The sequence below is a fragment of the Cyrtonyx montezumae genome, unplaced genomic scaffold (assembly GCF_038088225.1).
Source record: "Cyrtonyx montezumae isolate F1298 unplaced genomic scaffold, pur_monq_1.0 scaffold_7, whole genome shotgun sequence".
Taxonomy (NCBI): Eukaryota; Metazoa; Chordata; class Aves; order Galliformes; family Odontophoridae; genus Cyrtonyx; species Cyrtonyx montezumae.
The window spans coordinates 3,253,405-3,281,193 of NW_027072078.1; the positions used below are offsets into that span (position 1 = coordinate 3,253,405).

General features: G+C 47.1%; 1 protein-coding gene across 2 annotated transcripts in view; it reads right to left on the minus strand.

Annotated features, from left to right (window-relative positions):
- Positions 1–629: 629 nt before the first annotated feature.
- VWC2L (von Willebrand factor C domain containing 2 like) overlaps positions 630–27,789 on the minus strand; it is a 32,841-nt gene continuing 5,681 nt past the window's right edge. Inside the window, exons 3-4 of one of the 2 annotated variants that reach the window (XM_065750547.1) lie at positions 18,161–18,290; positions 630–798 (exon numbers count right to left, since the gene is read on the minus strand). In XM_065750547.1, the coding sequence (XP_065606619.1) occupies positions 650–798; positions 18,161–18,290 (279 nt within the window). In that variant the 3' untranslated portion in view covers positions 630–649. The remainder of the gene's footprint in view (positions 799–18,160; positions 18,291–27,789) is intronic. The other variant, XM_065750548.1, reaches the window with a different exon arrangement.

The following is a 27,789-nucleotide window of genomic DNA, read 5'->3' on the forward strand; positions in this document are numbered from 1 at the left end:
GAGTGGTGACTGGCGCAGCTCTAGTGGATCAGAGGGAGAGCAGCCGGCCCCAGCACGCCGTGCATCTCCGACCTGGTGGAGATGCTGTGTTCTTGATGTCCTTGCAAAGACGGTGCCTGTGTCGGCATCCTCAGTGTCACTGTCCCCACGCAGTGGGGAAGGTCAGCACAGACCCAGCACTGGACTCAGCCCCATGCCCCCTCCTGTCCTTAGAGCCCCCCCACAGACACCACGGAGACCACCCGCTGCTTCGCTCATAGCTGTATTGCCCCGACCATCCCAGCTTTGGCTTAAAAAAATGATCATAAGGAAATCACAACAGCAAAAGAAATGACTTTGGAAAACCACGATCCGCGCTGTCAGAAGTGAGAGCAGTGAGCGAAGCAGCGCCTCAGAGGCATCGCCAGTCCGAGGGCTTGCGCAGGACAGTGCGTTCTCTCTTCTGCTTTTTCCTCTCCACATCTCACCACGGAATCCCTACTGAGTGCTGGAAGGGAAGCAGAGCAGCGACCTGGGTGCTGGGTACGTGGGGCCGAAAGCAAGAGGGCGGGCTGGGAGCCCCGTCCCTCCGGGAGAGCCCGGTGGCCTCGGTGGTGACCCTGCAGCAGCTGGAAGAGCTGGGACGCGTTGGAGCCGCGGGGTTCTGCAGCTACAGAGCCTGCTTGCCCTGGCACTCGCGCTTGGAGCACTGTGCTGGCTTCCACCAGTCCCCGTTGTGGCAGTGGCAGATGTTGCAGTCGTCCACCTTCACCTCGATGCCCGCGGGGATGATGGTGGTTCCTGCGAAGCAGTTGGGACCTGTGGGAACACGGGCACATCGTGGAAATGAATGTGTGTTTCTCGTTCTTTCTTTTACTTAACTAAACGAAGTTGGGTGTCTGCCTTTAATTTGCTGTGTACTCATTTAGTGCTGCTTTATCCCGAGGTTTGGCTACAAGACCACGAGGACAAGCACTGCTGCTGTAAGCTGCTCATCCTGCACTGATGGATGGGACCAGAGCCCGGGCATCCTGCATCCCAAGCGCCAGTGCTGGAAGCCACAGGTGATTTATGGCACTGGGTTCACAAAAACGGTCAGTCTCCCAAGTGAGACTGAACAGGCTGCTCCCCCTCACCCCCTGGCAGTGCCCCAGGCCAGGCTGGATGGGGGCTCTGGACAGGTGTCCCTGTCCACGCTGGGGGTTGGGACTGGTGGGCTCTGGGGGCCCTGCCAACCCAACCAACCTCTCTGTGATTCTATGATTTCATGAATTAAAGTCAGACTAGCAAATTGGGGTGGTCACGTGCAAGGCACCAAGGAAGTGTGAAGACATCTGAGTGGTGGTTTGGCTTGTTGCTCTAAAATGCCACCCCTCGGCTGGCCATGTTCTCCTAGTGCATGGGGTTCATTTGGAAAATGAGTGGTGTTGCCTGAATTTTGCCCATGTTTAAGTGGCCTCCCCCCCCTTTAATAAACGCCTCTCGAGTTTTACACATGCTCCTTCATGTTCAAGTTAACAAAGGCTCAGTACAACAGCCCAAGGAACGAGTTCCTGATGGTGCCTGCACCAGAATGTGGCTTTTCTTGGTGTATCATGTATCACAGCTGCAGGCAGGTCTGCCTGTGCTGGCTGTACCCCACACAAGGCTTCCTCACTCACCCCAAGCCTCCTCGAGACTATAAATACCACATCATTATTTACTGTTCTCAAGAGCCCTGCTCTGCGTGTTACCTGCTGATAAATAAAGCACTCGGTGTCAATAAACCGTCCCACTTTCTCACTGCAATTACCCCTCCTCATTTGATCTGGGAGATGCAAGGAGAGACCTGAACTCCAGTTTGGTCTCGTTGGAAGACTCCTTTGCAATGGCTGTGCACTCAGCTGCGGTGTTTTCCAGCAACCCTTTCAAACTGTCATTTCTCCCCATGTCTTCAGGGTGTCTGGCTGTGCTGCTGCTGCAATTCCAACAGATGTTAATTCTCTGCTTCATGAAGCCTGATGGATGCTGCTGTGTTATGACATCCAAGCGGGCTCCTCCATCAGGTAGGCTCATTTTCTGCTGCTAAAAGTCTGGGTCAAATGCAATGGAAAGGCCAGTAAATGCAGCTGGCTGTATTTAAAGCTGCAGTAAGTGCCTGTACCTCCTTAATGGGACACTCTGGTTGCCTGCCAGCACTGGGGATGCTGAGGATGGGCAGGCTCCAAACAACAGCCTGCTCTGCTCTCCAGGAGAAAAAAAAAAAAACCCTTTTCATTAACATTTAAGCAAAACGCTTCCTCTGAAGATTAGGGTGGCAAGGAAAGGGGAAGATCATTTTCTCTGCTGTTGCCCTGCAGCTGCCTGTTAATCACGTCATTTGAGCATCTAATGCTGCTTCAACACCAACGTGCATTTCCAAGCAGATCCCTCTCCTGCTGCATAAGCACAACAGGTTTACAGTGCCAACAGCCAGCCTGGTGTGGATGAAATCCTCCAGCCTTCCAGCAGGATGCAGGAGTGAGTGGCTGTTCCTTCTGCACAGTACAGCAAGCCCTCCCAACCAAAATGGAAAGCAACGTTTCTGCCCTCTCTTTCTTTTAATCAGCTACCAGAGATCCTGCTTTCCAGCACAGAGGTTACCAGCCATCCATTTTTTCCCCCCTCCGGAGCTTGGCTCCACACGTAGATCCTGGCTTTCCAAAGCTGCTGGCAGTGTGCATCACAGCCAGACTAGACCAGCAATGTGGTTCTTTATTATTATTCAGAAGAAGAGGCCGCTCAGGAGCACTTGATGACACGTCAAGCACATCAAGAAAGTTATTTGTGGTAACAGCAGAAGGAACAAGGAGCTTCTCTGGGCTGTCGTTGTGTTTTCTCTAACAGCAGCTGCAGCCCCCACCCCTTTGAAAGCAGGGCAGCAATCAGCCCTTCTCCTCCTTGCTCAGGGAGACGGATGGTAGAAGTTTGCTGCTCCCACAGACAATGTAATTGTGAGATCTGCTTTGCTTAACATAATTAATACTCATAAAAGACCACAGCACTCCGGGCTGTTTGCTAGAACAGCTGTCAAGATTTTTATGGTGATATAGCACAGAAGTTCAGGCGTTGTTTTGATGGGAGAGATGTAGCACAAAGAGAAAAAACACATCCACTTTGGTTTGTGAGAACAGGGACAGTGAGTTTTGTGGTCCTTGTGCCTCAGACTGGATACTGACACCCACTGAACTCACCTCCTGCTAAAGGAGGGTGGAAGGGACCTCTGGGGATGCTCAATGCCAACCCCCCTGCTACAGCAGGTTGTACAGGGAAGTGTCCAGCTGGGATTCCACAACTCTGGGTGAGGGATTGATGCTCTCCAGTGTGCTGCCAGTGCTGTGGGTTTTACTGGACTTGCAGCAGCTCTGGATTTAGCTTTGTATGTGCAGACAAGTCATAAGAAGGAAGGAAAATGTTAAGCGAATCACTTCAGGCCAGCTGTGATATTTGGTTTGCCCTGGAGAGCATCTTGTGCAAAACTAAGCCTGCTGACTTCAGTGCAGCTCCTGACTGTCCCCTTTCAGCAAGGAGCAGTGCTCTCCTCATTACAGATCCCTGTGCTCCTGCCAGGGCAGTCAGCAGGCACTGTGGTTTCCCAATGGAGGGAGTTCCTCTCCCCTTCCTCCCATGCTGTTTCCAAATGGAGGCAGCCTGCAAGCATCCCCACGGACACTCATTCAGATGAATGAGTCCTGATGAATTTGCTTTTGGAACGCAACCACAAATGCACTATGGCAAAGGGATTAACTGCTGGCAGTTTGGTACGTGGAGTGGGGGCCATTTCAAGTGCTCTCTCGGTGTGGAGGGAGATCTTTTTGTGTGTCCTCATGCTGCAGAGATCTCCATGTGACCACACTGCAGTGTTCCCAGCATGACTTGGCTGACACAACCATGTGCAAAGCAAGGACCAGGTGAGAACTGTGCCCAGGAACAAGGGCAAGCCCTGCACGGGGCTGCCTGTGGACACCTCCCAGCACAGGCAGATACAAAGCACACTAAAAAACATGGTCTTGAGAAGGAGCAGCTACCCCATGCAGATCAATTCCTCCATTTACTTTCCAGGCTCGGCTGCAGAAAGTAGGAATCCCGAGTTGCCTGCACTTTGTGACTTTTTCCATGTCCAGGCTGAGCTCTGTGCTGGGGGGTGAGCAGAACAACATCTTGTTTTTAATGGCCCCCCACCACTGATGTGCTGACCCTGCAGGACTTTTTCAGATGTTAATTTTGTTCTGTCAATGCTATCTATGTGACTGTTTCAGACTGCAAGAAAGTCGCTCAATTTGTGGCTTTAATTAATGAGCGGAGGAGGGAAGAAGTCTTATTTTTGCTGCCTCACATCAAGACTGAAGGCCCCTCTCGCCACGGGGGAGGAGAAGGCAGCAGGTGAAGCCAGAGGTGAGACATAAGGAAGTCAGCTGATGGTGGTGAGGTTTGCCTTAATTAAAATTCAAGTTGGTGATGCACTGCAGGCTGGACTGAAAATACCACAAGGAGATAACAGCCCTGGGGTTTCATTTTTGTGTTAGAGAGAGGCCAAAGCCGAAGGTCCAAGTGGAAAGTGTCCTTGAAGTCTGAGGGTGTACAGAAAGCAGTGCTGGGGACATGGTGGCTTCAGGAAGTGACTTGCATGTCCTCCAGGGTAAGACAGAGCCCTATCCACCCGGCATGTTCCCAACAAACACAGCAGGCAAAAACCTCCCCGGGATCCCCTGCAGTCCAAAGCTATTGCCCCATAGGCCAACAAAGCAATGCAGGTGTATCTACCATGCTGAGAACATCTGGCAGCAGCTGGGTGCTGCCTCATCTTCAGGAGAATCCTTCCTGCCATAAGCAGAGCACTGTGGCACCCATCAGCTTTCGGTCCTGCCCCAAAGAGTGCATCTCCTCCAAAGCTGCTCATCAGTTCTTGCCCCTTTTTCCTGCACCTTCCACCCATCCCAATGCCATGCTAACACCCCTTCTCCCCCCATGCTGCCTATTTACGTGATTTTCCCAGCCATAATTCACACTGCTGGGTGCCTGAAGATGCCTTATTTAATCTCTGCATTAGAATTAGAAATATATTTCTGCAGCATCCTTCTCTCACCTAAATCCACACTGCTCGCTCTCACAACGCACTGCATCATTCAAAGGAGGGCACTGAGGAGGTGAGGCCGAGCTGAAAAGCTACGTTCAGACCAAGGGGAGACTTCTGCTCACCCAGCAGCACTGACTGATTTAATCCTTCGTGCTTTGCACCACGCTAAGACCGTTAATGATAGCTCGTTATCAGTCTTCATCAGGAGCAGCAAACAAATGCAGGACAGGACACATCCAGCTGGGCACGCACTGCATTACTCCTCCTTATTGATGGCACAGTGGCTTAATTTGATGCAGAGACAGAACTTTAGGCCCCGATAAATACTGGAGCAGGAGCATTTTGGTGCAGCCAAGATCGATGGGTGCAATTTAAAAGCAGTCTGCTTAGGGATGGTGATGCCTGCCTGCATGGTGCGGGCCAACGTGCGGCCATTGCTCAGGAAAGCCATTGAAGAGGACAGCTATCCGAGTCAGGTATGTTCAGTACTGAATAGGGTGCTGAGACAGAACAAACACCACCTGTGGACTAAGTTTCAACATTTACCACTGGCAGAGTAATCATAGAATCACCGAGGTTGGAAAAGACTTCTAAGATCATCCAGTGCACCTGCCACCAATATTTCACACTAAACCATGTCCCTCAGTACAGCATCTAAAGGAAAAGGATTTGTCTCCTAAAAATCTCTTTGAAGACAGCATAAAGCTTGGGGAGGAACACTGTAGGCAGGCAGTGAAAGCAGCTCTTAGGTCAATCTAACCTTTCAGGTAAGTAATAGGCTTTTAAAAACCCGTCTAAATAGATATTTCCCCAAATGAACTCCAGCCCCTCTGAAGGTGCATTAATTCTTTTAATGGGTCCAACGTGGCTAATCCGTTCTTTTGGGGAGGAGAGCTGGCATAAAATGGATTCAGTCGAAACAAACCCACTAAGAAAAGCACCCTGCCTCTGCAGCGGTGTCGGGGGACTCCCTGTTATAACCTCCATCCTTGGGCACCTCAGCTATGGGCACAGATGGCAAAGCAGCCTCTGATTCCCACGGGCAGCGTCCTTGCTCTGTGCCTGAGCATCTCCATTCCAAGGTGAAGGTTAATGGCAGCAGAAGAACAACCAGGACGTTCTCTCTGGGCCTATTGAGATTTTCAGCCAACTCATTCACCTCTTGGTTGTGCTCTGTGTGAAAATTTAATGGTTTATAGCCCATTTTAACATTTTTATGCCTTTTTTTTTTTCCCGTGGAAAAAAAAAAAGCCACATTTGGTGTAAGAATTAAAACAGTATTTCATCCTTAACTGCAATCATGGATGATGTACGGGGGAGAGCTGGCTGCATGTCAAATCAATATAAAGCCAGAATTGAATCTAACTTGGTCACTACAGCTGTGCATGATGTTTTACAGCTTTTTTTTTCTTTCCATATCAGTCATAAAATAAGGTGGAAACTGTGACTGTGCTAATTTCACACAAAACAAGCCGCCTAAAATGTGGGGCAGGATTACTGAGGTGAACGTTTAAATGCTCAATCTACTGCAGAAAAAAAAACCAAACAAAAAACAGAAGAAAAACCAAGCCAACACAACAGCAGGTGAGGAGAAGAGGGTGGTCAGTGCAAGCTGATGGCAGCACCGCTGCGTGCATTGGTTGCTTGTTGGTATGAGGGGTGAGAGGGGTTTTGTGGCTGCAGGAATCCACTCTGGGCAGCCTTCCTCTCCCATCTGGAAAAAGTGAATCCACTGAAATTCAGTGGGAGTGGGTTAGCTCGTATAGAAATGCTTTGATGCCTCAATCCATGCTCTCACCCCCTGGTTTTGCTCTTCCGAGGGCCCATGATGCCACCTGAATTTAGTGGCATCCATGGCTTTTGCACAATGCTTCCTAATGGGGCCGTGCAAAGAGTCAGGTTGCTAATAAAAATAAGATGAGTAGTGCTGGTTTTGCATGTGAATGGTTGCACTGAACTAAACCATCAAATGGGAAAGGATTGTGCTTTCCTCTGCTAATAATTCTGGGTGCCACCACAAATGCATTACCACAATCTGTGTGGGCTTTTATACTCAAGCAGATGCCGTGGGGCATTATTCCAACGTGACAGGACAGGATGGTTATTTTGCACTGCAAGTAGCAACCAGGAACGAGGATCCAGCAAGCCTTCCCTGCCTTGTCCTTCCTTGTTTTCCTCTTATTTAAAACCAGAAGTGGGATTTAGACGTTAGAGCAGCCACTGACCTGATACAACTTAATGATTTTACAAAATGCCTAAAAATGCCTCGCTTTTAGAAGATTGATGTTTCCTATTGTGTTTTTTCAATGCCAATTAATTACTTAATTCATTAGCAATGTAACACAAGAATAGTCTTTGAAAATCCGGCGCTTTGTGTAGATGCCTTTAATTACGGATAATTAAATGCTGTGGAAGGACCTGATTATACCTTTGAGCATTTTCTGATCTGGAAAATGAAACGCGCTCTTGTACTCCTGAATGCACACAGCAAAAGCTGAGCTCAACAACTGCATGAAATAACATAAAGGGGGAAAAGGTATCTCCCAAATCTGGACCGGATGGAGGATTTCTAAACCAAGGAGAGGTAGGCACACTTCACTGGGGCTATGCATGGAAGCTGAAGGGAACCAGCAAGCAAACAGGGTCTGGAGGCAAAGTGATGTGCTGCTGAAGTTGGGAGCAGGTTTCCAGATGGTCCTTTGTACGTCCGGCTGCCATCGCCAAGGCTGCCACAAAGAGCAAAGCACTTTCCCAATGAAATCACAGCTGACCTTGGAAGATGAAATCTTGCCAGTGCCAGGAGTTGGTCTATTTGTTTGGCTTTGCATTCTTTTCCTTTTTTTTTTTTATTTTTAATTTTCTCTTTATTCCTCCGCAGCGATCTCAGTAAGAAAGTCAGCGTTCAGAGGGCTGCAATAAACAACGCTGCCGCCTCAGAAAGGGTTTTAATCTCCGAATAAAGCCAAAGAAATATTTGTTTTGAAGACAGCCCCCCCCTCCCTCCTGCAGCTGGTTCTCACTGCCCACCCAAGGAGCTTTATCTTGTGATTTTTTTGTACTGGCTGGAATAAAAAGGAGGCACACCACCATCTAACTAAAGCCAGTTCAGCTGCCTGCCCTCCCCTTCCCTTCCTCCTCTCCCTATTCACGCTGTGGCCAATTCCTCCTTGCCCCCCTGTGGCTGAAAAGCAACACATTTCCTTCTCCCTTAATTAAAACCCACTGACGATGGCAGAGAGCAAGAAGAGGAGGCTGTGAGCTCCTCACTGCTGGTGGCAGTGCTGCTTGGCTGGCTGGGAGCTGCTGCTGCCGCGGGGCAGCCAGGCTGAGCCCATTGCACACAGCAGGGTGGCAGAGCTGGGCACAAATGCTGCACGACGGGTCGATGAGAGCACCCAAAAGAGGGAAAATGCTGATGCCTGAGCTGCCTGTCTTTGTCAGGAGCAGGGATATTGATGATGAGAATGATGACTCACAGAGAATCACTGAGGTTGGAGGAGACCTTTCAGATCCCCAAGTCCAACCGCATCCCTCAGTGCCACATCTCCGTGGTTCCTGAACACTGCCAGGGATGGTGACCCCAGCACCTTGTGGGCAGCCTGAGCCAGCAAGGAAAGGGAATCACCTTTGTCTCCCTGGTTGACCCGCTTGGCGAAACCAAGCAAGTGAAAATTCTTCACATATGGGGGAAATGACTCAACATGAGACCCTGGGGAGCACCGAGAGATCCAAGCCCAGCTCCTCTACACTTCTCAGCCCCTTAGGCTGAGACATCTGGGGCAGAGCTTGTTCTCAAAATCCCACAGCCACAGCCCAGTTTGGCTCTCCAGGGGGAGCTGTGAAAAGATGAGGTTTTGCTGCAAAACATAGCACATTCATTATTATTAAGGCAGACAGGTTTCCATTTCTAATCAAAGTTTTCCAAGTCCTTACTAATTACTGTTTGACAGTTCTTGTAATACGCTTCTCTGTATATTTTTTTGATTGACGCCGCTTGAAAATCAACCAAAAATTATCTCCCTGCAGCACAGGGAGGGCACGAGTGCCTTGCACACACCTCCTGCAGCATAGCAGCCAGCACTGGAGAAATTCCTGCCCCGAACTGGGACGCCAGGACAGGAAAGGGGCTGGTGCCCATGCTGCCGAGCTGGAGACGAGGGATGACGCATCTGAACACTGCCACAAAGTCATGCAGGTGAGTAATCCACGTGCAAAGGAGCCCCTGGGACATCAGCGACGGCTGTGGTGAGTCAGAGATCTCAGGGTGAGGCTCTTCTAGAATGGTTCCTCATCCCACTGCACCTGAAAGCTGTGGCAGGTTTCTCAGATGCAGGCAGAGGAGCTGGTGTGGGATCTTTTCCTTCTGGCTTTGCATCCTTTTCTGGACGTGGCAAGAGCTGAGAGGGGTGGCATGAGCACATGATGCTGTCTGGGTTCACAGGGGGTGCTTTCACGTCACAACTGGAGTTCTGAGATCTCCGCTATGCTTTTCCCACTTGTCTCTTTGTTGGTTTGTTTTAAAGAGAGCAGGTTACCTGAAATAATCCATCATCAAAATGTCCCTGCACCTTTGTTCTCCTTATCTGCAATGGTCTGTATCCCTCCTCCACAGGGGGACTGCCTCATTGCGGGGAAGTTGGGCTGGATGGCCTTCAAGGGGCCCTTCCAACTCAAACCACTTGGTGACTCCATAATAAAGATCTATATGGACAATCATGTCACCCTCCCCATTCTCCCAGATTATTCTGGAAGCATTAAAATGGGGACATCTGATCATTCCAAGCTTTTTTCTGCGATCTTTTTAAGCCTAAGAACAGCAAGTCTGCTGTAATTGGCCTTTTTCCCAGGCACGGTGCTGTGAGTCAGCACTTTCTGGCCAGCACATCCCCTTCCTCTTTGTACAGCCTCTACCAGATACAGCAAAGAAAGCCTGAGCATGGAAGCATCTCAGAGGACTCTGAGTATGCACCCTCACACAGACCCATCTCTCACAATACATCCCCTGTGTGTGACACCGGTGCTGCTTCACTTATTCCGAGAGCTCTGAGCTTCTCTACCAGAAAAAAAACCTGCTGCCACAAAATATTTTCAACTGGGAGGAAAGCACAGCTTATTTTATGCAGAATGGGATACATCTGTGTACATCAGCTGTGGGATTGTACCGTACCTTCCAGCTGCCCACTGAATTCCTTGTGGCAATCCTGGGTACAGATGGGACGAGTACATCCTATAGTTTACCTGGAAAGAATAAACCAGGGGAGCCCCCACTTGCAGAGCTGGAGATCAGGGTCTGGGGGATGAACTCACTGCCCATCATTCCCTGATTCTGTTCAATTAGCAGGGCAGGAGGAACCACACCATGCCAACAAAACCAGCCAAAGCAAATAAAGCAAGATCCCCTCCTCTCTTCCACTGGGCTTTTATTTGCTGATGACTAAGCCTAAGCTCTTCAACCTCATGCACAGATTCTGATCAACACAGAACAAAGGTTTTCTAAATACAAACAGGAAAAAAAAACAAAAAACCTACACCAAGATATTGTCCTCAACCAGCCAAGCCCTTTGCAACCTGTGCTACAGCACTGAGCTCTCACACCTGCACAGAGAGGGCGCAAAACAAGAACATGAAGAGAGGGAGAGTGTGAGTAGAAGGAGGTGGAAGGAAATGGATGCTGATGTTCACAGGCAGAAGGGCATCTCTGGATCGTAGGGACCAGCAGTGTCTGATGGCACAACTGGGCTTCTCCAGGCAGCACAAACAGGGTCTCCACCACTTATAAATAATTGCTCTTTCACCCACAAACAAATTAACAATTTAACAAATGTCTGCCGACAAATGAGGGATAGAGATGAAGAAAAATGCACTTCACAAGTATTTCCTAACCTCTCCAGCAAAACTGGCTGGTGAGCCCGTGAGTGTAACAGGCCAGGATGATGTGCAAATATACAGGAATACCCGGGGCGAGATTACTGCACTGATCTCCTTTGTAGAGATGTGTAGGTGTGGAAGAGGCTGTGTCTGAGATGCAGGACCCTACCAACGTAGCAGAGAGGATGGAGGCAGCTGAGAGGATGCAGGGAAAGAGAAGGAAGCAGGATAACTTCCAAGTGCCTCTTTGAATTCTAAGTTTTCTTGGACTTGCTTAGCTGTAATCTTTAATTCATATTTTCTTTACAATCTCTTTGCTCTGTAAAGTCTGCATTTCATGTAAAAGGAGCAGCTCAAACATCAATTATTTGACATAAGTAAGTCAGCCCCTTGTTCAAGTCCCCTACTCTACATATATGTTGGCTCCAATAAAAGAAGCATTAAACATTCATTAAATTAGAAATACATGAAGATAGTGTCATGCCTCTCTCCTCATACAGATATGCTTAATAAGCCCAACCTTCCGGAGCAGCAAAAGCAAAACCATCTCTAATCCTTTTAGAAAGCCTGACCATGCAAAGCACCCCAGTCTTCTGCAATCTGCCTGAGAGTCACCCAGAGAAATGAGCCACTGCAGGCCAGATCCTCAGCAGGAGTCAATGTGAGTCAGCCCCTCTGCCGGGGTTACACCGAGCACCCCCAGACCCGGGATCTGGCTGTGGGTTTCTCTTGCAGCAAAATGGTTTACAGCAATGTAACTGGATAAAAATGTCAACTTTTAGTCCAGCACTGTCCAGTCTGCTCGTGCTCTGCAGCAGGTTCCCAACCTCAGCCTAGGACCTTCTCTGACAGAACCCAACCAACCCCCCACCCCTCCTCTACAAAGTACCACTGTGACAGCAGCGGATCTTGAACCACTGCTGCTGTAGACTGGTGCACACAAACTGCAGCAACGTTTTCCCAAGGGGTCACCACCTCAGTTTGAAGAACAACGCAGGCCATGTGTAACATGTTTCCCACACCTCCGTGATCCGTGTCTGTTTCACAGGAGCTCTGGAGCAAGTCCCATCCAGCGAACAGCTTCTCACCATCCTACCATTCAGGGGGATGGAAGGCATTCATTCCAAGGTCTGCTTGAAGCAGAGGCATGGGAACACATTTAGGATCCTGGGTACAAATTCAGGCCAGCAGCTTTCATCTTCTGCCATCTCCTCCCAAGCTTCAGGAAGTGGTACATTCAACCCAACTCCGTTCGATGGCAAGTTTTGGAAGGTTTATCCAAAGCTCTTCACTAGTTCTAGACAGCATCCAACAGCCGTGTCCACAGGGAGCAGGTCACAGTCTCGAGTTGGCAGCATATTTAAACTGGAAAATCCAACTGCGTGAGACCTTTGAAACCAACACAGGGCTTTATGAATACCTCTGCACTTCACTCTCATCAGAAAATTTGGCATCCGTCTGCCTTTAAACACTTGGCCTGAAGTAATGGAGGTGAACAAACACCACTGAAAATCAATTTCAGTGAAATAACTTCTTTTTAAAGGAACGGTAAAGTAAGCATTGAAGTATTTTGTCAGGTCAATGATGGCCTAGCCCAAATATACTGCCTTGTTTTCAGTCTTGATCTTTTACCAGCTTTCAAATCAATCCCTTTCTTCCTCGGTTGCTAATCAAATAGCTCCTTTAATTGAGCTAACAGGGCACCACAGTTTACGTTCCTGCTGGTAAACACAAAGAACATTAGCTGACAAACAATCAAAAAAGCATCCTTTGTAGTGGCAGGCATTTTCTTCCGTGTTCAAGCTTCAAAAGCATTGATTTTCATAGCTAGGCATGAAGCCTTGATGGGCTTTGCCATCGCAGCGTTAAGGGAGCTTCTACAAGTTCTGCAAAAATGGCAGCAGACTCCTGATTTGTGTTGGTGTCCAAAGTGGAAGACTCTTGATTCAGGATGCAGGCTCTACATCTGCACATAAGGCTGTGAAGCATCCCCCTGTCCCCACGTGCTGGGCAAATGCTGCTTGAAGAGGGGTGAATCCCTCCTCCAGCCCCTCGTGTGCCACTGAGACGGGCTGCTGGTGGCGATGGGGCCAACTGAGTTCTCAAAAATCCATCTGGCTTCCACAAATACTTTATCCACCACGAGCAAAGCGTGACACGGCCACGCTGCACTACCAGCTTCGTTCTCCAGGACCTATGGATAGAGTTGTGGAGTCCAGCAAGGTCCGGTGTGGGGATACGTCTTCGTCTTGGTCGGCCACGCCCAGCTTGCGTCTGCACAAACAATCAGCACATTTGCATAGACTTTGACTGAAGGGGTTTTAAGTGCAACCTTAAAATCTGGCCATTTCAGAAATTCCTGAAATAAATTAGAAGAGGAATTGTATTTAGTTTTTTGGGTTTTTTTTTTTCTCCTAAAGGAATTTCCCCATGGCTCCAAACCACTGTTTTCCAATAAGCAAATGAATATGAAGTCTTCTCATGTCGTCTTGCCACATTTTCTGTGTTGTCTTTATTCAGCAATGGTTGCATATAATCAAATGGCAGACAAAACATCCTCTCCCCCAGACCTTCTTTTTTTTTTGCTCACACTTTCAATAACTTTTTTCCTCATCTCATCGATTTTTTTGTCAATGACCATGTAAAGAAGCAGACGCTTTCCAAAACAATCACCGGGAGAGTCAGCGATCCACATCTTGCAGATAAACAACAAGCTCTATTCATGCAATAAAGCACAGGTAATGTAATATCCAGGCAATGGGTTGTATGATATTAAAATCTTGGCACACTTGGAGATATCTGATAATTCGGAACAATGAAGACCACCTGGGGATGTTCTTTCTGTCAATATTGGTTAACAACTTGCACCGTTAATCCATTGCCTTCACTTAAAATACAATAACTGATCTGCATTCATATGGAGCCTTTCCTCCCCCTAAATTGCAAAGGGCTTTGCAAAATTAACACCGATGCCTAGGAGCTGCCTGGCTTCTCTTCTGCTTCAGAAGGAACAGCTATGGCCACTGACTGAACGGGCAACATCTAGGCAACGAGGTCTCCCCACCCGAGTGAAAGCTGCCTAAGTAGAACAGGTTAATGAACGTGCCATAATTCTACAGTCTGTCACTACCAGGAACGTTGGGAGCAGCCTGGCCCGGGGGCTGCTTGCCCATCATCTCCCCTGGTTGTCCACCTGAAGGCGCAAGGAGCCAATTGGGGCACCTCTCCGGTTCTTGAGGACGTCAAAAACCCAACTGCTTAGGAAAAAGAAAAGGCATTTCCACAGATTGCTTACTAGGACAAGGCAGCCCGGAAGGTCAGCCCCTGGGTGTTGTTCTACAAAGTGGCATGCAAAATTCACTATGGGACAAATGTAAGGCGTGTTTGTTAAAGGAAAGGCTGCCCTCGGCTCCGACAGGCTGGGACAATCCTCGGGGAGTTCCCAGGCAAAACACACTGTGACAGAAGGAACAGGCTGGGGTGCAGAATGCTTATTTCAAATTAACTCCGACTGAGAAATAATGAGCAGCAAGTTTACGTTCTCGGTAAATTAAGAGAGAAGCTTAGGTAAACTGTGGCTTTATGTGCACGTAAATAAACTGCTGTTTACTCGGTTTTGTGCTCGTGCCCTTAAATACAAAGATGTTTGTATGGAATTATTAATATTTATAGCAAATTATAACAAGTATCTGTAACAGCTTCACCCGAACATACGCTATTTCACCAAGGTAAAATCTGATGAAGGTCAAAGCAATCTTTTACTGGTGCGTGGAGGGCAGGATCTGCCTCTTTACTTTGAAATCTGCATCAACTGCAATAATTTAAGCCTTTAATTAAAGATTTGGTGTCAGGTTATCTACGAAACGTCTTCCTGCTGCCCAGTATTTCATCAGGGACGGCTCCAGAAACCCACATGGAGTAAGCACACAGGCCAGGACAAATTTCACCACAGACATGTTAGCTTTTATCTGCCTTACTGTGTAACCAGTTCTTTGGTCGAGGGTTGGTGGCAAGAGAAATTAAATTAAGAACAAAAGCCGGACCCCCAAACAGAAACGTACTGCACTTATTCTGCTCATCCCTCAAGAAAATGAAAGTGCCCAGGCAAAGCCTAATATTTTAGCAATTTCCTTAATGCACGTGTAAATGGGCATCAGAGAAGAATTTCACACTTCAGAGAGGGGGAAAGAAGTTAACAATTCTATTGTGGCTCTTATTGGAATTTCTAAATTAATTTCCCCGACACAGCTGTGCCATAAAATCCCCCACGACGGCGGATTTTTGCTAATGCCCAGATTATTTTCAGATACCATTCTGAAGGAGCAATTTGTGTAACCGGGAGCGGGGTGGGCCCCTGGGAAACCCACTGCCCTCTGCCCCAAGGTGCAGGAGGGTGAGGCCCTGAGAAGAGCTCTGACACTGGGAGGCGAGGTTTCCATCCCGTAGAGGAGAGAGTTAACAGCGGCTGACACACTTTTGTCTGGAGAAGCCACAGCGCCTCGAAATAACATCTCGGGGCCATAATTCTGCAGTCTGTCACTACCAGGGAACGTGAAAACCAGTGACCTTTCATCTCTGAGACAGAAATGCTGCGCAGCACCTGGAGCCATCGCCCTCACGATGCGCTCTGACAAACGGGGCCATGGGACATGAAGGGGAAAAGGGCTTCTCCCCCCAAAAATCACCTCCTGCTGAACCCTGCTCTGGGTCTTTGCACCGCACTGAGCGAGGCAGGACACAAGAGTTGGGCATTTCTTTCGACAACAAGGGATAAATCATCTGCTTTTCAGACTGCTCTTAAACGATGGCGGAGGGAGGGAAATTGATATTGGCTTTTTATGAATCTTCGGGTCAGGTACGTTCAAATCAACAGATTTTTGCATTAACCTCACTGCTTTGCAGCACTTTTGCCCTTGGCAAGACATAATTAAGAGAGGCACGAAAATCCATCTGAATGTATCGAGAGGAAATTATTCTCAACTTAATGGCAGCAACAGCTAAACAAGCAGGCAGCCCACGCTGCCAGCAGAGCAGGGCTCTGTTTCAACCTCAAACACCAAAATTTTAAGGATCAGCTTCTGAAATAAGGATTTGCACTGCGTGTTGTTCTGGGGATTAACTTCTTCTTCCCCCCAACAGCTATATCCCTTCAGCTCTTCCCTCTGCCAGTCTAAAAGGATGACCGCAGACACCGAGGCTGAGCTAAAACCTTTTCATCACACCGAGACGTGGCACTGTGATGTCTTCACTTCTTTGGTGGGAAGCAAAAGGTACTCAATGGAAGGGGGGGGGGAAGACATTAAAGAAAAAGGGAGTTTGGTCATTTAAGTAGGACTGTCAGCTTGTGTTATCTTCATGCATTTGTGAAACCGAACTTTAATTGACTGGCTGCAGTGGAGAGACGAAAGATAAAACTGTGGTCTCAAGATGAGCAGACAGCTTAAAATGTTGTGATCCTCATTCATTAAGATTTGTCAGAGGGTTTCAGGGGGGGAAGAAACGTGGCCGTCTCTGTTATTCTTTCACATGAAGTTACCAAAACAGCAGAGGCAGGCGAAGGGTGGGCCCTGCTCTTGAAGCTGCATCCAAGAAAAGTAATATGGGACAACAAGGACTATTTTGGCACTGCCTTTTTTCTGCCCCTGTTATTTCATTCTGTTTCTGAAGGATAAAGTCCACAGCATGCAGATATCCATGCAGGTACGCCCCAAAGGATGATCACATCACTGCACTGCCTTTATCCACTGCAAGCCCTGGTCTCCCTGGCCCCAGGGACCCCCAAGGTATGTAGGCTGCTTTTAAGAGGGTGTTAAGAAATACTTCCCTGCCTAAACCAGGTTTCAGAGAACTTTCTATCAGTGTTTTCAACAGAAGGGGGAATAGAGGAGTAGAGAAACTCAGGAAACCCATGGACAAAGCCCCAGCAATGAGGCCCTTGGCATCCAGCTGCGGGTCCAACCACTACCCTGCACCCTGGAGTTGTTCATCTTCTTCTAGTGCTGCCTGCGATGGGAAAGCTCGCAGCCTGCCACAACAGGCCACATGCCAAGATGGTGGCTAGAGCTGGCTAAAACACCTTCTCTCCAAAATTTGTTGATGACCAACTAATGACACTTCCTAAGGTCTGTTCTTCTGCTTTTCAATAGCAACACAGAATTCTGAACAAAAACCTTATCAAATGTTTTGGAGCCAAAACCACCATTTCATGCAAACATCTGGGTTCCTATATCATTGGTATACTTTTCCAATCTGCTCAGAATTCCTTAGGTAGGAATACTTTGGATTTCCAATAGTTTGCTTTTTCTCTCTCTTAGAAGACCAGAAAATGTGCTGAAAATGTTATTTCTCTAAACATTTTCATTTGTGATCCAAAAGCAACCGTTACTCTTTCATTCTACGGTGGCTATAAGGGGAAATACGTAAGGATAGCAAATTCTAAACATGGAAAGACAAGCTGATGCAGCCACTCCTATGTTAAGAAAGCCATGAAAACGTTTATGTGCAGCCAGCTCACCTCTCAATCAGTCTTCATATCTACATTAGGAGAAAGGTGCTTTTGCAGAAATGTATGTGTCTAAGGACTGTGGAATGGGACCAGAGAGACCTTTTTGGAAACAGATTTATTTTCCAAAGAGGTACTTTCAGTCATCCCAAAGCCTTTTGTGGAAGTACTGTCGAATCCAAGTCCAATTCATGAAACTGTTTCAGCAGGATAGTGAGGGCCAATGCTACACACACAGAGTCCAGCACACAACTTACAGTGTTACTGGTGTGGCCAGAGTTTTAGCAGTCCCAGAGGGAGCTCTGCCATTGACTTCAATGAGTTTTCCCCTGGCCTTGAATAATAATTGCTGGCACTTAATGTAGGGACAAAGACTCTGCTCTTTGCTTGATTTCACGTGACACTAATCATGATAAAAAAAAGACAATAAAAATGCAATGACATGAAATGACCACCACCAACATAACGATTCAATCCTATAAAGCCTTACTTATGTCAGCAATCCCACCAACATCAATGAGAAGACACAGGGCAGGAGGGGTGCCTTAATTTTCAGAGCAGCTGTCTCATACCTGATGCCCACACACAAGGAGAAGTCACAGCCCCAACACCAGTCTCTGCCAATGGAAGCAAACCTCCTGACGATGCATCGGTAATGACATTTAATGAAATGTTTCCTTTATATCTCTGTTAAAGCCAATACAGTACTTTCTTACCATTTTTGCAGACCGGACAACACTGCTCTGGTTCATAGACCGGGTTGACACACTCGGGAACTGCGCAGTCTGCTACAACACAGTGAACTTCATTGCTGGGCTCGCAGCGACACCATTCGCATGGCGAGGGCTAGGAACAAATCTAAAATTAGCCCATTTCCTCCTGGAGCTCAAAAGTTTGCAACATTTCTATCTTGCCATAAGATAAAACACATCAATGTTTAATACCTCTTCATCAACGGGTAGTACAAATCGACCTACAGGACAAAACAGCAACATTGGAGATAGGCAACAGGAGCACCAGAAAAAGCAGTGAGTATGGTATTTTTCCCAGAGAGGGTGCTTGTTTTTTCATCTTTTGCCAGGCTTGAATTGTCTTCGGTAGGAAGACCAAGCTGAGGTTACCTGGTGAGATGGAGTGGCTCACGTGCTCATGTGACACCAAACACACCACTGCTCTACCCGTATGTTATGTAGGGCTTTTGGGAGACCATGAATGGTGGCCCTTCCCAGGAAGGGATGGATCCAGAAGGACATGGTGATCTTCCAGATCATACCCGTTATTTCATGTAGACCACCATGGGCAGCAAACCCTGGGCTGGCAGAAAGATGCTGCGGGCCTGGCCCTTCCATCCACCAGCCCCTACATAGGTTTGGCTTCCAGTTCTCAGAGCACAGGAGAACGGTGTTTGAGGGGAAAAAACATTCAATCCTGTGAGCAGCACCTGCATCGAGGGTCTGTCAGCACTCCTGTAACACAAGCATCAGACCTGGCCCTGGCCCTGCTTCTGCCTGTTTCAACAAGGTTTGTGAGAAAGTGCTCTGCACTGAGCATGTGAATAATTAAGAGCCTGAATAACTGCTGAAGTCAGTGAATTTGGGATTAAAGCACCCAGCTAAATGGCTTTGTTTAAGCTCCATCAATTCAAACAGGAATCTATATGCCTCCAAATGGTAGAGCTGTCACTGTCTCGCTCTAAGAGAAGCTGTGAAAATCTGCTGAAAAACAGAAAGGTCAGTGTTCATGGCTCCCAATACCCTTACATGTCTGCAACTGTGATGAAAGAGTAGCAACAGTACTAAGAAAGGACACCAGAGGAACCTGAAGGGAAAATAACTTCCTTTCGGTACCTGTGGTTTCCACACCAAACTCCCAGTTACTCAGCAATGGCAGATCCATTGCTAACACTTGAACTAGTTAAGTGTGAGTGCTGAGACAAATCCTGCTTTGCATCGGTGGCAATCCACAGCAGCGAGAGTTCCTCCACATTCAAAGTAAACCAGGGGATGCAAACGAAAGAGGGCATCATCCCCGTGTGCTTCAAACCTCAGTGATGCATCACTCACGTCTACAAGACAGGCACAACCCTGTGAGCCCTGATTCTGGCAGGTAAAAAGCTTTTCACTTCACCTCTAAGAAGCTCCATATGTCTCGTGTCAAATAATTTATTCCCTGGAAATTCATTTCTACCTTAAAACGCACTAATTAAAGCCTCCCTTGCTTTGTCTCAGCATCTGCAGTCTATAATTCCCATCACCTCTTATTTGCTCACGGCTTCAGCAATTTAGATAAAATCAGCACTCCTTGAGCAAGGGAAGAAGTCTGTGGAGGTGGAATTCCTCTCTCTAATTATCTTTCCTCATTCAATCCTGCTTTGATTTCTGTCTGAAGCACCACGAATCTAAATTCATTTGACTGACATCTCTTATTCAAGGCTATTTAATAAGAAGAAACAATGCAGAAGAAAATAGACAGGACTATTTGCTGAGGGATCAATAAGAAAATTGCTGCTTTGTTTTTACTCATTTTAATCGCTAATTATATGGAGCAGTAGAAGTAGATCTTATGATTCGTGGAGGCTTTCAGTGATGTATTCTTCAGGGCTTGCCCCCACCCTCCACTACTCCAGTAGCTGCAATTCTAAGAAAAAATGTGGTGCATTTTCAGGGCTGCAGCTCAATCTATTGCTTGAAGAGGATCAGCAGATGCAGAAGATGCCCCTGAACGACCGTGCAACTGAGTAAATGAGACATGACATACACATCTTCTGCTATTGTGTTGTCGGTGTAACTTGAAAATGACACTGTAATAAACCATGATGCTGCTTGACACTGAAAGCAGCTTTTCAGGAGGGAAGAACGGCATACAATTATCAGAATAAAAGTACGCCTTGGCAGAGCAAGGAGCAGGCAGCCAGCAAACAAAAAGGCTGTTCTGGCATGAACGGCAGGACTTTTTCAGCTACCTCCTCTTCCCCACCTTACCAAGGTCAGACAACATGGTCTTGCCTCCAGGATCGCCCTCGATCTGAGCACTTTGTTCATTTACTGGTGCCCCCGTACTGTGGCTCGTCTCCATGGATGACTCCAGCCTTCCTATCCGCTTCCTTTATGAACATCTCAGCACTTTCTCCCACTGGGCATGCCTTGGGATCATTTTATGGGATCCACCATGCACCTCTGCCAATCCTCACAAGATCCAGAATCTGGATTTGAAGACCTACCACCTGGAGAAGATGGATGGTGTACCCTTTTGTATCTGCTGAAGTTCGTCCACCAGTCAACACCAGTTCCTGAGAAGATGCTCCCACCCCTACTGAAAAACAAGGCTGAAAAATTACAGAGTGTTTCTGAAGTTCAACAGAGAAAGGACACAAATCAGAGGCTGTGCCATTCCTGCACGGACAGTGAATGCACTTTATTGGCGTCCCGTGAGACGATGCTGTGGAAAAAAGTGCTACGATTAAAGGATCGTAAAAGGCTTGGGCCACAAGATGATTTACACACTCCACCTGTCCAAGGCAGAACAATCTCTGAGAAGATTCTCTAGGGAAGGATTTGTTAAGGATTTCAAGACATATTGGTGCAGAAATACTCTTCTCACCATTGTCCAAAACGAAAAGGATGCTCACAGTCACAACAGACAGAACTGCATGGCCCCTCACTTTTCAATGCACGTTCTGAGAAATGGACCTGCCATTAAAACCAGAGGAGAAAACTGGCTGTTTTTGCCAAAGATTCCAGAGCAGCATTTTGACTTGGGAGAACTGGTGCAAGGCATTTTTGCCCACTCTTCATTTGCATTAAGGGTGACAACACTAACCTTGGGAGAACTGGTGAGGAAATACCCTCTTTGATGCTACTGTCTGTGCCGGGGCCAAGTCAAGTCAAGATGGCTGGTGGTAGATGTGGCCATCACCTGGCCACCATCCCATGGCTTCTGGAACAGAGGAAATGGGAAACAGAGGCCAAAAGACCTTCTCATTGATCCTGCTTGACCTCTTCTCCCACCAGTCACTTTAAGACCAAAGAAACACAAGGATGTTTGCAAGCAACACCTAAGATCATGGCCCAACTTCCACTTCAGCTCCTGGACTACTGATCTCAAGTTGGGCTGTGACCCCAGGTCTGGTTGGGGCTGCAGGGAGAAGGAGTGCTCAATCCAGTAACACAGCTGGAGAACCTGAGCCTCAGGTGTTGTCAAATGGGAAACATCTGCAATCCACTAGGCTCATTAACAAAGAAAGAGGGAAGGAAAATTAAAAGAGAGAACAGAGAATATGCATGGCTAATAAAGATTTTATGTGTGTGAGCCCATAATTATAAACTTGATAGATGGTATAAACAAACAAATGGAAAAGGCAGCAAAGGAAACAGTATGAGAAACAAGTTGTGCTCTGAGCAGAGGAAACTGGGAGGCCAAACCAGCGTGGATACCGTATCTCCTAAACTTTACTCTTGCTTCCCAGCATTTTCACCTTCTCTTTGGGAGCAAATGCCAGCGCATGTGCCAGAATGATAGTTGCTAACGTCACCCAGCTACTCCTCACAACGACAAGGGGCTCCTTTCCTTACAGCACTGGCCACCATCAGGTCCTTCCCTAGCCCTTAGGTTTCATACAACCACAAACTCCATATCTATGAGAGCTCTACACTGGAGGGCTCTAGCCAGACAGATCACACCATCAAACAGTACTTTAGAAAAATAGTCTAAAACACTAATCCTTCCCAGACCCTAGGGAGAGGTGGAGAAAAGAAATGGGTAAGTGAATTCACAGTGTCCTTGCACTCTGCCTATCACACAACAGCCCTTCATCGATCGCACACAGCCACTGCCAAACCACTGCAGAGTGATACAAACTCCACGCCTATTGTGTCACAAATACTTGATGTTTGCTTTGAGGGAGGGAACAGAAAGGCTTCATGTAAGTGTTTACATCTATCTAACCACGTTACAATAGACACACACTGATCGTCGCGTGGGGCTGTTCAAGTTAGCAGGAGACTTCAGTGTTTCCACTTAATTCGACAGACCTGCTATTGGGTCCTCTGATGCTTTTCACAAATAGGTACCCTTACAGAGTGCACAGAATAACTGGAGAAATCTGCCTGGTTGACTGGAGTATGAAGTGGCACAGAACAGAAACAAACCCAGTGGAATTTCTTACTAGGCCCCATGGGAACTCAAGGATCCATCACATCACAGCAAGTGCAAAGAAGGTGCCAAGACTCCCTCAGCTGTATCCACAGGCACTATACCTGCCTGGATTCTATCCTTCAGAGCGCTGAGTCCCATGGGAGGAAACTCAAAAGACCATCATCATCACCACCAATCTCTCCATCTTTTTGAGAAAGATTGCAACAGTGTTCACACAGCAGCTGCATCCCCTCCCTCCTCAGACAGGCTCAACTGATGGCATCCTGCTCCACACAGATACAACAGCAGGGGAAGCAGAGCAATGCAAAGCGAAGTCTGTCAAATTGGGCACTTACATCTTAAGAGCAGCTGTAACTTTTAATGACACGAAGGACAATAGCAATTCTGATGGAGATGATTTTTGTAGCTAGTTTCAGGTGGTGAATTTATTGGCAGGAAGCAAGAAAGGGAAGAAAGCGACAAAGAACCCGATGAATAAAATCCGAGGTGAAAATGGTTTCCACATTACAGCTGAGGTGGGAAGTCATAAACCAGGGGAGATGAATAAAGAGAAACTGGGACAGCATTCATTGAAGATACTTCTGGAGTCAAAATTCGAATCATTTTCATTGTTATTGAAATTGCCTGTGATCTCAGGCAGATTAGCAGGAGATTGCAGGAAAGTTCAGAGGATGCTTACAAGGGAGAAATTTTGCAGATGTCAAACTGCAGAGAACAGTGAGTCCCACCTGAAGACGAGACAGATTTCTGCACTGCTCCTTCTACCCTTACTTCGAGCAGCACACAGTCTAGATAGACTGTGTTAGAAGTTTGGTAGCTGGCTCTGAGCACGTGTACGTGTGTGCTGATACAAAAACTGCAATCATTTCTGCCACTTAAAAAAAACACCACATCCATCCAACTTGGCAGAGACAGAGTACCAACGACACTACAGCAACTGCAATGGGCTTTCCATTGGTGGAAAGTTGCTCAAATAAACAGTCTGGTGAGTGATTATAGACGAGCATAATGACAGAAAACACCATCGGGTTGCAAATGATTTTGCAACAGGAAAAAAGGACTAAGTCATTAGATAATTTACTTGCAGTGAAATACTGGAGCTGTATCCTACTCACATGGAGAACTGGCAATACAAATGAGATGTGCCATCCAAAACTTGAAAAATGCTTGCACCATACTGCAGATGGGTTAAAACAAAGAGCTGGATTCCAAGAAGCTGATGCTGAGAGGAGATTCTGTTCTTCTGAGGGAGCTTCCAATTCATGACTGGAATGCAGTGTCATTTCTCACTCAGTGCAGAAGACAGGACAGGCAAATACATGAACTGAAAATGTTTTCTATAGATGATCACTCCCATCCTATACTCAGTGCAGTCACAGCACAAGGAGGTTGAAGCAGAAGCTCTAGCTTGTCAACCAATGCACTATTGTGGTTGTTCCTAACTGATACCCATCTATTCACAGCTACCACAGTCTCTCCAGCAGCCTTGTGACCAGGCTTTGTGCTCATATCTTTTGCTATGTGCCATACAACCCAATGGGTTCATGAATCTCCTGGATTTGGAGAGCTGCTCCACCGTCAGCTGATGAGAGAGAAACAACCTTGAGTCAAGTGCTGGCCCTTTTTCCATGGGTGCTGGACATCTGCAGTCTCGTGGTTTTCTTTTTGAACTGAGAGCATTACAACATGACTCTGCACTTCTGCAGGAATGCTCTCTTTGTTTTGATATATGTCTCATTTTATTCCTGACAGTGGTTGTGGACCCCGGGGCAGAGGAACCGAGGTTCCGTGCTGCTTTGGAGATGCTTTTTATGACTTGATTATGATAGTTCTTCAGTTCAGACATGCACAGGGAGCAGGGCTTCTTTCAAAAGACTATGATAAGACAGATAGGACTGTGGCTCAAACGTGGGATGCACAGCCCCATATGGACACAGGCAAAAAACGTCTGTGTGCGCTTCACGTTTGTTAAGCTCCTTGTACATTGGGAAGGAATCGGGGCCCAGCTGGCAGCTTTCTGCACTCCATTCCTCCCTGTCTGCCCTCACCACTGCCTACAAGGGAGCCACGTCCAGGAGAAATTCACCAGGGGTAAGGAGAAAGGAACCAAAGATCTGTTTGGGAAGCTAATCCTTTCCATGTCAGATTTCCCTACAGCTCAATCTGCTGCTTCTTTCTTTGTTCATGCCAGAAAATGGGAGGAGGCAAGACAGCACTTCTTGCTGACTACTTTGCTCAGGGTTTGCACTGGTGCAGGTGCTGCAGGCAAGAGCTAACACACTTTGATGCTTTACCTTCTTTCTCTATTCCCAAGGAACAAGATACTGTCCAAGCAGAGGTCCTGAGCTGAGCTGCTGTTTTTTCACTTTATGTTGCTGACAGCACAGAGGCTCAAGCCTTGTGTCCACACCACGGGTTAATGCCAGCCCTGTGCACACGTCTGCTTATGTTTGCTGTGCTGTTGGTTTCCTTTGTTCCAGGCTTTGACACCAGCACAGTTGTGCTGAGAGCAGGGAGAGGGCAAACAGACTATCAAATGCTGACTTGCCCCTGGTTTTGTCTCTCATTCTCTGTTATCTGACTTGTCCAACTTGTGACTTCCTGGCAGCTGGCAATGTGGGTAAGGCTTCATCAGCAACAAGCAAAGTCCATGGAGGAGGATCTAGACGGGACTGAGCTTTATTTTGCAACGAGTCTGAGCACTGTCATTAGCTGACTTAATCTAATTACAGTTTTAAAAACAATAACCAGGTTAATTATCTAATTAAGCATTATTTTTAATCAGCACAATTCTGCACAGAGCACGTTCCAGCAGCAAAAACCACACACCTGCGCTCCCCACTTGCTCCAGCAGGATATGGCTGGCTGAACCTTTTGCCCATCATCTGGGAACGTTTCTATGGGAAACACCCTTAGTAATAAGCTGACAACACCTCGTGCTCACCACTCCTACAGGGACAGCTCAGGTGACAGAGAGGGACACAGCTTGGGCAAGCCAAGGAACAAACGTGTCTCTTATCAGCCTTCCCAAGCACCATCTCAGAAACCTTAGACTGGATTCTACCCTTTCCCTGGCCACACAGCCTGCTATTCCCAGCTCTCTGGCCATCCCTCACTGCTGGCTGCAGCCAGAAGCAGAAGCAATGGGCCGTGTCCTGGAGTGAGTATCTGAAAGCACAGCCGCAGCTCTGGCCATACAAACATCGGGCACACGTTCATTCTGTGTCATATTTACTGGAAAAATACCAATCCTTTGGGTTTGCACGCACAGGCCAAATTCTGCTCTGCACCGAGGGATGATGGATGGTGAGTAAAACAATTCCTGGTGATTCTGAATCAAGCTACTGATTTCAAAACAGATGAAGATATACTTGTGGTGCACCCAGTGGCACCGAGCTCTGAGTTTTGGGGCTTTCACATATCCCTGCCACTTGGGGAAAACAACAGCCTTTCAGTAGCCAAATCCTCAGTGCAGCCCGTCATCTTTCACCTACTATAAAAATACACGTGTGCCTAAAATAATATATGTGCTATAGAGTCAGTAGCTAAGCACATAACACAATGTAAAAAGCAGCTATTGCTGCAGATCAATCTACAACATGCCTATCTATTTTCGTATGTTTTCTTGGGACAAATTATGACAGAAATACACTAAGTCAGTAATTTCAAATTCCTTTGCATAGACACTGTCACTGTAATTTTGCCAGAAGGGAGATAATAAATCATACTTTTCCATCTGACTGATGTTCTGTTTCCCCTGTCTGATTTCAATGGCTCTGTGCTATCTTATGAGCTGGCATTGTTCATAGCTCCTTTTATTAAAGCACAGGCACGTTATTGAAATTTCTTTTGTATTATGATTTTCTAGCCATACGTGAAATTGCAGAACACACAAGAAGGGAAAATATGCCCCATTTCTTTGAGTCATAATAGGCAAAGAAAAACAAAACTGCTGCACACATCTCAGGGAGAAAAATGCTAATATTAAAATATGGGCCCCATGCTGGCTTGGGTTAGTAATTGGCGTCTTACAATTTATGAGCAAAGATCTAGAAACTACTGTCGATTTGGATCACTGCTTACCTACTACCAACAGCTTTTACTAATGCTCCTTCTTGAGGATATGAGCTCAGCACTGCTGGAGCACGTTCCAAGATGCACCAGGAAAACGAACACGTGTAAGAGAGCAGAAAGCTCCGTGAGGAATCTTCCCCTTTGTCCCCACTTTGATTTTTTTTGGGGGGGAGGCTCTTCTGGAAGCTTCTGAGACAGAAGCTGTCACACCTCTGCACTCTCACTCTGCTGTGGTTACTGGTTGGGGAATCACTTTGGTCTTCATCGCCTCCCTTTAGCCAGGGGCAGAATGCACACGCTGTATTTCAGAGACTGAGAGATGCTGGGACAGCAGCTGAATCAACTCTTGACTCTGCTAACATCTTTTGATGAAAAGGTATTATTTTGATAAGTTATATTAATATAATTGCATTAATAAAACATTCCTTTTTTTTTAAAGAGCATTAACCAAGGAGAAGGAGGTGCTGCTATTCCAAAGCATGGCTTTTCATAACGAGCTGAGAATTAGTAGACAATAATGCTGTGCTTATAGAGTCCCTCATTCATTCTGGATTCTGATTACAAGCTGACGATCTCTGCAGGAGCTGTGATCCCTACTGTGCAAAGTGCTGCTCAAGAAGACATCAAGTCAGCGAGATACAGGAGCCCCAGACGAAGGACTACGGGTGACTTGCAAGCAAAGATACATTGGAAGGAAACACGAGAAAGAAAACTAAAGAACTCCCACAGTGAAGTCCTGGCTCTTTTCAAGTCAGCAGCGATTTTTGTCCTAGAGTAAGTCTAAAATTTGCCCTTTCCCTTCTTTCCCTATGCAGTGCCCTGTATGCTGTTCTTATGCTGTTCTCTCACCCCTCCACACCTGTGCCTGATGCAAGACAAAACCATTCAGACATCACATGTGGGCTTCTTGAGCAAGGATGGGCCACCAGCAGAAAGGCAGCAGCAGAGCTTAAGCACTGCCACAGGTTGAAGGAAGATGTTGTTCTTCAGACAGAAATATTGCCAAGCTGGCAAAGCTGGGATGCCCAAAGCTCTCCCACCCAAAGGCAAATGGAGATATTTCACCACCCGTGGCTACAAAACTTTTGCTGGAGACTTTGAGGATGAAGCCGTGCCA